The following is an 11,034-nucleotide window of genomic DNA, read 5'->3' on the forward strand; positions in this document are numbered from 1 at the left end:
GGTGGAGCGTCGTACCAGTCAGTAGAACTGTAGTGGAGCGGGTTATTTTGTGGTTCTGGTGTGGGCTGCAACTCGTGCTTCCGCGGCTGGACCTTGGGACATGGACCATCTTTGCGAACAGCAGTCCGTGCGTCAGCGGCGGTACAACGTCATTCTGCACACTATTTTTCACTACCGTCACCTTTGGTCGATGCACTGGCCTGAGCCAAGCCAAACTGAGAAATCCATCCTTGGTGAAGCACTGAGCAAAGTCCGTGCCTTGTTTCTACTGGACCCATTCAACGAGTCGTTCGTGAGGGTGCTGTACTGCATGTACTGTTCTGCACGACGATCCCGCTCCCATATACTGAGTACACCCAAGGGTATACATCTCTTATATACCCTTGGTACACCGTCGCGTTGCGGCGCGATCCGTCACGTTGTGTCCGACTCGACGTTCCCGCTGAAATCGATTTGACATTGAGAAAAGGATTTGAAAAAGAGTCCAAAGCCCTCGTTCAAATTCACTTTACATTGCTTACCAACGTGCCCATGTCGTCGATCGATGCGCGTCTTGCCGAACTCGGGTACGTCCTCCCGGGCGTGACCACACCCAAAGGCAACTACAAGCTCGCGGTGCGCTCGGGCAACCTGATCTTCACGGCGGGCCACATCGCAGCGAACGCAACCGGTGAGCATCTCGTCGGTAAAGTCGGTCAGGATGTCACGATCGAAGCTGCGTACGAAGCTGCGCACCTCGTGGCACTCTCGCTCCTCGCGACGATCAAGGCGGAGCTCGGTGGCGACCTCGGCAAAGTCAAGCGGATCGTCAAGACGATGGGCTTTGTCAACTGCGTCGATGGCTTCACGCAGCAAGCGTCGGTCATCAACGGCTGCTCCGATACGTTTGCCAAGATCTTTGGCGACCACGACGTTGGCGCCCGCTCGGCGGTCGGCACGAACGCGCTTCCGCTCAACGCGCCCGTTGAGATTGAGCTCATTATTGAGATCGACGCGTGAACGACTACGACCTATCGCTTTCACTTTAGCCCTAGCCCACACCCGACGACCTGAAATTGTCCATATAATACCCACGTTTGGCTTTTGACGCTTCGCCATATATTGTGTGTCATCTATGGTGGGCATTCTTCTCGAATCTCATCTGCTGCAGCCACATGTATTAATATTAATAGCTCAACTAGGTCGTTGTTTAGTCGTTTTATCGACTAAACAGCGACGGGCATCCGGAAAGTAACCATAGCATCCGGTTGTTGAATTGGATCCATTTTCGATCGGCGACCATGCTGCACGCCCATGAGATCCGCGCGATGGGCGAGAAGCTCTCGACGGCCCGCGAGCAATGCATGCTCTCGAGCTACGAGAAGGGCATTGGCCTCTACCGCGGGGTCCTCGGCCAGCTCAAGCCCGCGATCAAGCGGCTCTCGCAGATGAAGGAGCGCCAGGACTGGCTGCAGGTACGCGAGCTTGCCGACGTCGCAGTATGATTGCAATTTGTAGGTCGAGAGCGAGATAGAGGCTGAGCTTGCAGGCGTCTTGGACTACGTCGATGCGCTGCACGGCCTCAAGCTGGCACCCGGCGCGCGCAACCGGAAGCCACGCGCCAGCACACCTCCCGACCGACCGTCGTCGGGCGATCGCTGGCAAGTCGTCGACCACAAGCCGCCGTCCAACGACGTACGCTACCATGCAGCCATCTAGTGAACCAACATCTCTAGGACCCTGATGTATGGGCACCGCCCTCCCCAGACCGTCGACGAGGCGCCCCGGCAGGCGTTCCCAACTGGGCTGACAACAACGCCAAGCGCAAGTCCGATACATGAGATTCCACGCACCTCGTCTGACGACACGTCCTAGCAACCGGTTCAATGCTGCCGCCGGGCAGATGGGGCAGCAAGCCGCGCCCGTGGTCCGTGGCAACCCGCCAGCCCGTCTTGCGAATCGGCCCGTCCCAGACAAGGGTCTTGCATTCCGACAGCAATACGGGTCCCAATCTAAATCCCATGGCACGTAGCGTCCAAACCGCGTGCCGCACCCGCTCCGGGCGCCAAAAAGCCAGGCGTTCCACCCGCGAGCAAGGATGCCAAGCCCCCCACGAGCTCGACGCCCAAGTACAAACACGTCTTCTTGAAGCATTCTTCCTCGCATGTAGAAAGCCCGGGGAGAAGGCCAAGTACTCGGAGATGGCGCGCGAACAAGGCTGGGTCGACGTCGAGCTCATCGAAGGCATCGAGCGCGATATTGTCGACAACGGGCCCAAGATCACGTTCGATGACATTGCGGGCCTCGAGCACACCAAGCAGCTTCTCCAAGAGGCCGTCATGCTGCCGCAGATCGCACCCCACCTCTTCAAGGTCCTTCTTCTACCATGCTTGCAATGCCTTGCTCAACGGCACTCAGGATGGCCGCCTCAAGCCCTGCAACGGTGTCCTCATGTTTGGTCCGCCGGGCACGGGCAAGACCTTATTGGCCAAGGTCTCGTCGCACATCTTCAGTGTCCTCGACCAACGATGGGACTAGGCGGTCGCGAATGTCTGCAACAGCACCTTCTTCAACGTCTCGGCGTCGACGCTCGCGTCCAAATACCGTGGCGAGTCGGAAAAGATGGTGCGCATCCTCTTTGAGATGGCACGGTATTACTCGCCGGCCATCATTTTCATGGACGAAATCGACGCGATCGCCGGTGCGCGCGGCGGCGCCGAAGAGCACGAGTCCAGTCGCCGGTACTGTTTCCTTCAGTGACTACGGCGTCGATGCGGTGCATGATTAGCGTCAAGACGGAGCTCCTGGTGCAGATCAACGGCGTCGGGTCCGGTGAAAAGACGGACATTGAGAACAACCGCGTCATGGTCCTCGCAGCGACCAACTTGCCGTGGCAGATTGACGAAGCGATGCGCCGCCGCCTCACCAAGCGCGTGTGTACGCTCTTCGCGGTTCGATCCCTGTACCACGAGAGCATGGATTAGACATTCCGCTGCCCGACCTTAGTGGACGCAAAGCGCTCTTCCAGCTCAACTTGAAGAAGGTTGATGTTGCCGATGATGTCAACTATGAAATACTGGCGACAACGACGGAAGTACGACGCAAGATATGGCAATATATTGTCTTAGAGGGATCTTTCGTGTAGGGTTATAGTGGCGACGACATCTGCGGCGTCTGTGAGACCGGTACCAGCTCTCGACTGGGGAGGAACGGCCTCTCACATGCATATTCTTTAGCAAAGATGTTTCCTGTCAAGCGCCTGTATACACCCGACTACCTCGTCCAAGTACATGGCGATCTTCCCATCGCGCGAGTGTTGCTCATATGTACTAGCTGCAAGCCAAGCGCAACGAAGGCGCGGGCGACGACGAGATCAAGGCCATGGAGAAGAACGGGCTCGTAGTCACCATGGTCGGTCGTCGCGGTCGATTGCATTGGGTCCCATATGAGATGGCTAGAATGATATTCTCATGGCGCTCGAGAACGTCTCCAAGTCGGTGGGCCAAGACCAGCTTGTGCGCTTTCAAAAGTGGGAAGAAGAGTTCGGCTCCAAGTAGTCGAGACAGCGAACGACAAGACGACAAGAAGAAGATGAGACGCAGAACCAGATCTTAGCGGCTACAGCCGGTAGCTCGTGCAGCCGCTCTCAAGTGTTCTTTGGAAATCCATCGCGCTGTCAAAGTACTGCATCTTCGAGTTGCTGGACATGTGCAGGAGCTCTTCGTCGATCGCGGAAATGATGAGGAGGAGCTCGTCGTAGCTGCGCGCATGGCTCCGCAGCGCGTGCTCGACGCGTCTTCGACTCGACGCACGCTCGTGGCCGGAGCTCTCTTGGCGCCAGTCGGCATAGTACATGCTGCTACTAGGATCGGGGCGGGGTGCATACAAGGTGGGCGGCTCCGGTGCGTACGGACGCGCCGCCTCGTCCGGTGACCGGCCATAGCCGGCGGCAAGCTCCTCATGCCTCCTCGCGCGCCACACGGCTGTCGGCGAGGTCGGATCGACATACTGGGGCTTGGCATGGTACGCGTCGGCGTGATCGTCGCGCCGGAGCGGGTATACCTGCTGCTGCTCGCTCGGCGACGGGCTCGTGTGGGGCGACGACCGGTGGTCTAGCTGCGCCTGTGGCCGGTGGTACTCGGGCGCCATGTGCATGCCATGGTGCTGGTGGAGCCGCGGCAGCGGACCGTCGGCGCCCATGGCAGGACTCGCCAGCATCCGACCGTCCGGGTTCATGCTTCAAGCGACGTCTAACAACGGACTGGGAACGTGGAATATTTGCCGAACCCGATATCCGGATGTCGGCCCAACGTCCAACTCTATCCGGATCCGCGGGGCCTCTGCCCGGTGCACATAGGCGCGTCTGCGTGAGCATACGGAGCATGCGATCGACGGAAGCGACTTCATCCAGTTGCAGGAAGAGGACGAAGCTGGTTCTTCTGCGTCATGAACTCGGTCATGTCCAAGGACATTTGGCGGCGATCGCGTCCTGGGTCGTGTGGCAGCTGCGAAAGATCGCGCGCGCTGATTGGTTCGTTGGCTGATATGAAGGAAGGCGCACTTGAGTAACCAATATATTTCGCATGAGATTGGTTGGTTTCAATATTTGTGTATGCGCACGTCTTCTTCCAAAGAAGATCCAAGCAAATCACACGAAGTCGGCGGCAAAACTCTCGTGCAAGATATGGTGTGTGGTGGAATAGGGCTTCGACTGCGTACTAGTATGGTCTATCCTACGGACCAATATGCCTGTGTAGAGAGATGCACATTGATACAGTGTATTAATAATAGGGTTAACCTTAGTTTAGCCGGTGGGGTTTAGGCTAAACCTCACTCAATATAGAGCCGCAACACTGTTGTCGTCCAATGTGCAAATCCCCAGCGACACATTTCGGTGTTGCAATCGTCCACCAAACACTGTTTCAGGATCGTGGGCGCCGTTCCACGCACTGCTGTTGGCCATCATGCAAAACAGTGTATGCAACGCTGTTTTCATCCACTGTTTTCATGGCTGCGGTCGTACACCATCATGACAACCAGACACGAACCCAAGTTGAACAGCAGTATGCATAGTCATTACCGAATTGCTCGTTGCCGATAGTATCGCAGTATATTGTTGTTTAGCATGCAGTGTACTTCTACAAACGGTGCCAAGGCGCTATCTGACAGGCAAATTATAAATACTAAGAGGTTTTCTTAGCGTACACTGGTCTGGTCGCTGGTGGACGGCGAAATATCGATTTTGAGAGTATTTCGCTGGAGACGGGCAGAGGGACGCGACCGAGGACCAGCATGTCCCGCTTCGCCAAGATCGAGCTCAAGGCCGACATTCGCGTGCACCGAAAGCAGGTCCGATGGCTCCTCCACGAGCTTCTGCACGCTGGCGAGCCTGTGACCGTGTGCTTCGAGAGCCCGCGGCTGGGCCTCGAGGTGGCCTGCCGCCCGCCCACGGTCCTTCGCGTCACCAACATCAATCCTGGCGCGCGTCTTGCGCTTCGCATTGGCGACTACGTTACGGGTGTCAATGACCGCGACTTGACCATGGAAGGCGCCGACCAGAACGACTTCAAGGCCATCGTGGCGGCCGCGCCGCGCCCTTTAGTTCTGCACGCGAGTCGCCTCGGTCAGCCCAAGGCCGCGCGCCAAGACGCAACGCTGTCTACGCTCCAGGCCATCCTTGCACAGGCGAAAGCGCTCGAGATTCAAGGCAAGGAGCTCACGATGAAGTCGGTGCCGCTGTACCGGGCGTGCACGGACGACGAGGCAAGCCTGATGAAGAGTACGCTGTCGTGCCAGGGCGACCTACTGGCCACCATTGTCCGAGAGGCCAATGCGATGCGCGACGGGATCCTCGCATCCAAAGAGATGCGGCTGCGCCACGAGCTCGACACGTGGGTCAGCGCCAAGATGGCCGTGCACGTCGACCACGTTCACCGCAGCCTCCCCATCGTGACCAAGTTGATGAACAAAGTCGCATCTGCTCGGCTCGCCGAAGCGCTCGACACGTCGTGGGCCGCCAAGTACGGCCCGGTCGAGCTCAAGTGGCTTCAGAGCAGCGAAAACCGCATTCGAGTCCTCTTGGCGTGGTTCCTCGAAGGCCTCGGACAAGACCACGCGCATGCAGCGGCGGTCGACACATCCCAGCGCATTGCGCAGCAGCTCGTGCACGACTACACGTCGCTATGGATGAGCAATCTCGACGCGCCGCCGGGCAACGTTCAGAAGCTATTTTTCGAACACGCGCGCCGGCTCAAGACGGCGGTGGCGCTGCCCAAGAACACGCAACTGCGGCAGCAGCTCATGGCTGGACACATCTCGCCCTCGTCGTTCTTGGCCATGTCGGCCGACGAGCTCGCGCCGCCGCAGTTGCGCGAAGAGCGTCAAGCGTACGCGTCGCAGGCCATGGAAAATACGATTCTCAAGACGCCGACGACAACCAAAGCGCTCATCACGACCAAGAACGGCTTCAAGGAAGTCGCGACGCCCCACGCAATCGAGTTGCCTGCCATCGAGAGCCCGGCTGAGATCTCAGACGCAACGTCTTCACCGATCGCACGACCCCAGCCGCGGCCGCTTCCCTCCACCAAGCCCGTGCTGGTACCCTTGCCGTCCAATGCGCGCGCCCTGCACGTTGTGCCGTCGCCGCGAAGCGTGCCACGTCACGTCCCGCCCAAGCCAAAGACCGCGCCGTCTCCGCATTCCGCTGCATCGCCGATCCCAAGTAGCCGCCCCAAGTCGATCGAGGAGCTTCGGCGCTTGGCGACCGATGACGTGCGATCCAGTAAGCGCCAGCGTGTCGACGCACCGGCGGTCATCACGTCAATCAACGCGCCGGACCCGTCGCGCCTGGAAGAATTGGTGCTTGACGACCTCACAGTGCTGTCGACAACGCTGTACTTTCTGCGGGCAGTGCTCGAAAACAAGGCGGCGACCGATAAGCGACTCGCCGAGCTTGTGATGCGCGTCGAGAATGCGTCGCAGTACCAAGTGGCCACGAACGTGCTGGTACCTGTCATCCGACTGTATGGACAGCCGTGTCGAATGGGGATCGTTGCGTAGGCCAAGATTGCGTCGACGACGGTACATGGAGAATACCGCGTGGATGTCGCGATCGGTGCATACTACTTGCGCATCATGACCGCCGAGTGCCTGCCGCACAACCGATACCCGAAAGAAGAAGTGGTCCGACACCTAATGGCACTCACCACAAGCCTCCATGGCCGCTGGAGCTCGCTTCTCGATACGTTTGCCCAGCAATTGGGCGAGCACGAAGTCAAGCGGCGTGAAAGCGCGCGCGTCCTCGCCGTCGAACACTTGATCGAGAGCGCCCGCCAACACGTACATAAGGACCTTCTTGTAGCTGTGACTAAGTTTGCCTTTTGCGATAGTTTCGACTCGAAGAGAAGCGCGTGAACGGTCTCTGTCTCTGCCTCATTCGCGTCAACGCGACGCTTGTCGCCAAAGGCAGCGGCCGCGACGACCCGGCGGCCAAGAGAGCCGCGTGTGAAATGCTCGGTGAGTTCCTTGTCTCTGTGCTGCTCTACCATGCGCCGGCCAACCGCCACTACCGCAACGCACTGCAGAAAGGCCGGCGTCTGAGCCCGACTTGACGGATGTAGGACTAGATTTTTAATAGATAGGACATTGTTGGCGTTGGCAGATTGTCTTTTGGATGGAACTAGCTCTTGAAGGACGTACGGACCACGTTCTCTCTGTTTCCATCTACTATTGTGGTTCAGTGGATTGTAGTCGCGAGGTTGAGCGGGGATGCCCGGCTGGAGCACCCTTGCTGGGTTGCGAGTTGGCCTTGTGAAGCCAACGACGAGGTAGCAGTGCGTTGCCCAAAGGCTCGGCTGGCATGTTGCGTCCTGCTGTGTTGAGCCTCGCCTCAGCCAACTTTTCGCATGCGGCTCATCTGCAGCTCTCATCTGCCTCACGGACCAGTATGTCACCCAGCTGCTGTCGTTGTGCTTGTCGTAGCTCGCACTTGAAGCCTGCGGCAGGTCATCGATGACCAGCGGCTGACGAGCTGTGCGCTGCTTTATGTCTCTTGCTTTGTTGTCAGCTTTCCTGGACCAGCGCGAGCATGTGCAGTTAGTTGGTATCCACGTACTACTATGGAACTTGACACATCTGATTCTGGTTGATAGCAATCCAGATACGGAATCGTTTCCGCCAATAGCGATCCTGTATTCTAGACAATGTCCTGACCTCCCGCACCGCACCGCACAACGTTGTGACAACCTTGTGCAATACCACGACTTGCATCTCTGTCGCTCATTCTGCAATTGGACCATGCGCGCCTCGACGTTGTTGCTCGGTCTCGTCGCGTCCGCGGCCGCCCAGTCGTGCAAGTACGCCACGTACAGCAGCAAATACGTGCTCGTGTCGGACGCCAACTGCCCGGCTTCCTCTACAGGGTGTTTTGTCGACTTGACCTGTCGAATGGACAACTCGTACTCGGGCGCGGTCACTGTATGGACGCGTGTCTCCTCTGTGGGTGACATGACCAACTATCCTCTCTCGACATTGTACTGGTTTGATGCACCAAGGTCCATGACTGACGATTTTTTCAGGAGCTTGATCAACTCGACAAGCTTGGACCTGACCAAGATGACGCTGCCCAGCAACGTAGCGACAATGTACGAGACGCATGCACCGCATTTCCATGGTGACACGTTGCGTTAGGGTTGTCGAAAACGTCGGGACGCTCGACATTAGTGTTGGGTCGGTGCTCACCCCCGGCATTTGGTATCCGGCTGCGAATGATCTTGGTGAAGTATGACGGGTGTGGTAGGGCGATCAAGAATGTAAGCATGGTCTCGATGCCATCGTCTTGGCCGTCGACCGTGCAGTCCATGTACTCGATCCACATACACCCGATTGTGTGCTCACCTCGTGTACAGTTACTTGCAAAACACCGGTCTCACGCGGTACCCCGCCGGGTTGCCGTCGTCCCTACAGAATTTGTACGACACCCTCCGTCGTGCAGTGCTTACGCGTGCGCAGGGGGCTTTACATGAACCGCATTCCTGAAGTGACAAGTCTGCCAAGTCAGCTCGGCATGGTGTATGTAAACCACCAGCTTGCGTTTGCATGACAAAGGAGCTAGAGATCTACGCTTCAACCCAATCACAAAGCTCGTGAACCTCGACATGACGGCCAACATGAACACCTTGTATGGCCAATAGCTCTATCCTGCACTCTAGTATCTCATATCTCGTACGAATCTGTCCGTAGGGACATTAGCAACACGCCCATTACGACGCTCTCCCGCGTCAGTTTGAGCGACAAGATGAAATACTTGTACGTCCGTCGACAAGCGCAGCCAAATCATGGGGTGATGCGTAGTGCTTGCTACAACTGTACGCGGCTCGTCAACGTCACCATCACGCAATCGACCTTCAACGCTCTTGATCGTCTTGGCGAGTACAAATATGTCAACGAGACGTTCGACAACGGCATTGAACGCACCGAAAGAGGACCTACTGGATTTTACATTACGAAGTCATTGACTATGGATCCCGCCCCGTGCGCTGCGATTGGTGGCACCACCAAACAGCTCTGGTATGGCAAAGGAACCAAATACGCCTGGGTCGTTTGTGTCCTACCGGTACCTCGGTACTCTTGCCTCTGCATGGAACTTACACTTGATCGTAGACAAGCTTGGGCAAATCGCATCGTCCACCCCGACGACGACCACGCCGACGACGTCCACGCCGATCTCAGTCCCCAGTGAATCGAGCAGCAGCAGTACTATCGCCCACGCCCATACTTCATCTCATGCAAAGGTATTAGACACGGCGGTGATTGCGGGTGTTGCTGCGACCGTCTTCATTCTTGTCGCGATCCTCGGGTTTTGCATCTACCGTCGCCGACAGGGCAAGTCCACCTCGACGAGTGACGTGGCGCAGCCGGATGATGCCGCCACTTGCTACTTTCCGGTGCTGCTGACGCCTGCCGTCTCGATGGGCACGGGCACCGGTCTCTCGACTGCGCAGTACCAGAGCTCCAAGCGCGGCAGTCTCATCGTTGAGGACGGCGACGATGTCCTCAACATGGCCCCGCTGCGCAAGTTCAAGCTCGAGGTCGACGACTTGGTCACAGTCGGGTCCAAGCCAATTGCGTCCGGCGCCTACGGTGACGTGTGGCGCGGCCGCTACTTGAAGGACGACGTCGCGATCAAGCGCATCAAGCACGACTCGACGCGCCACATTCAAAAGTTTATGGACGAGATCCTCCTCATGTCCAAGTACGTCTCAGCCATCTCTACCCCGTACTTACGGAGTGTCGTAGAATGCAGTGCAACTACATTGTCGAGTTTGTCGGTGCGTCGTGGCGTCGGCCGACCGACCTCGCGTGTGTCGTCGAGTACATGGACCTCGGGGACCTCCGGTCGTTCCTGTCCAAGACGACGCCGGACCAGTTTACGTGGCCGCAAAAGCACATGAGCATTAGCAGTATCGTGCACGGCCTCTTATACCTCCACACGTTTGAGACACCGATCATCCACCGCGACCTCAAGTCCCGCAACGTGCTCCTCGACTCGAAAAAGGTAGCATCATCGAGGGATCTGAAGCCTCCTTTGACGACACTTCGCAGGGCACAAAGCTGACCGACTTTGGCGAGTCGCGCGAGGTCGACGAGAACACGCTCACGTGTGGCATTGGCACGTACCAATGGATGGCGCCCGAGGTCATTTCGGGTAGAGAGTACACGGTGGCCGCCGACGTCTACTCCCTCGGTATGTGAGCCCTTGTTGGGGATAGGGTTGCTTAGTCATCTTGTGTCTAGGGGTGCTGCTCACTGAGTTTTCGACGCACTTGACGCCGTACACGGACATGATCAACCCGCACACGCAGAAGCAGTTTAACCAGCAGTACCTCCTTACGCAAGTGACGTCCGGGAAGATCCGACCCACGATCGACGTGTCGACGACACCGACGTGGGTGGCCGACTTGGCGCTGCAGTGCATGGCGACGAACCCGGAAGATCGCCCGAGCATCATGGTCATCGCTGCCATGGTCCCTCGCATTGTCTAAGACGACTGACTGA

General features: G+C 57.7%; 5 protein-coding genes across 5 annotated transcripts; 4 read left to right on the plus strand and 1 right to left on the minus strand.

Annotated features, from left to right (window-relative positions):
• Nucleotides 1-520: 520 nt before the first annotated feature.
• On the plus strand, nucleotides 521-1,135 carry SDRG_16124 (hypothetical protein). The gene has a single exon (XM_008622321.1). It carries the CDS (start codon nucleotides 532-534, stop codon nucleotides 997-999), a length of 468 nt encoding a protein of 155 aa, XP_008620543.1. The 5' UTR covers nucleotides 521-531; the 3' UTR covers nucleotides 1,000-1,135.
• Nucleotides 1,136-1,274: 139 nt separating this feature from the next.
• Nucleotides 1,275-3,664, plus strand: SDRG_16125 (microtubule-severing ATPase). Its single transcript, XM_008622322.1, has 14 exons — nucleotides 1,275-1,454; nucleotides 1,498-1,674; nucleotides 1,716-1,807; nucleotides 1,855-1,958; nucleotides 2,012-2,108; nucleotides 2,150-2,351; nucleotides 2,398-2,472; nucleotides 2,518-2,720; nucleotides 2,768-2,916; nucleotides 2,964-3,073; nucleotides 3,125-3,164; nucleotides 3,216-3,265; nucleotides 3,313-3,390; nucleotides 3,438-3,664. Exons 1-14 carry the CDS (start codon nucleotides 1,281-1,283, stop codon nucleotides 3,534-3,536), a joined length of 1,650 nt encoding a protein of 549 aa, XP_008620544.1. The 5' UTR covers nucleotides 1,275-1,280; the 3' UTR covers nucleotides 3,537-3,664.
• Nucleotides 3,598-4,215, minus strand: SDRG_16126 (hypothetical protein; the record flags this gene model as incomplete). Its single annotated transcript, XM_008622323.1, has 1 exon — nucleotides 3,598-4,215. One exon carries the CDS (start codon nucleotides 4,213-4,215, stop codon nucleotides 3,598-3,600), a length of 618 nt encoding a protein of 205 aa, XP_008620545.1.
• Nucleotides 4,216-5,229: 1,014 nt separating this feature from the next.
• SDRG_16127 (hypothetical protein) lies at nucleotides 5,230-7,669 on the plus strand. Its single transcript, XM_008622324.1, has 3 exons — nucleotides 5,230-6,984; nucleotides 7,039-7,317; nucleotides 7,368-7,669. Exons 1-3 carry the CDS (start codon nucleotides 5,272-5,274, stop codon nucleotides 7,587-7,589), a joined length of 2,214 nt encoding a protein of 737 aa, XP_008620546.1. The 5' UTR covers nucleotides 5,230-5,271; the 3' UTR covers nucleotides 7,590-7,669.
• Nucleotides 7,670-9,548: 1,879 nt separating this feature from the next.
• On the plus strand, nucleotides 9,549-11,021 carry SDRG_16128 (TKL protein kinase; the record flags this gene model as incomplete). The annotated part of the gene is made up of 4 exons (XM_008622325.1): nucleotides 9,549-10,231; nucleotides 10,276-10,534; nucleotides 10,582-10,723; nucleotides 10,774-11,021. The coding sequence occupies 4 exons, from the start codon at nucleotides 9,549-9,551 to the stop codon at nucleotides 11,019-11,021; spliced, it is 1,332 nt and encodes a 443-aa protein (XP_008620547.1).
• Between the last annotated feature and the right edge of the window lie 13 nt (nucleotides 11,022-11,034).

This window comes from Saprolegnia diclina (assembly GCF_000281045.1).
Source record: "Saprolegnia diclina VS20 unplaced genomic scaffold supercont1.114, whole genome shotgun sequence".
Taxonomy (NCBI): domain Eukaryota; phylum Oomycota; class Saprolegniomycetes; order Saprolegniales; family Saprolegniaceae; genus Saprolegnia; species Saprolegnia diclina.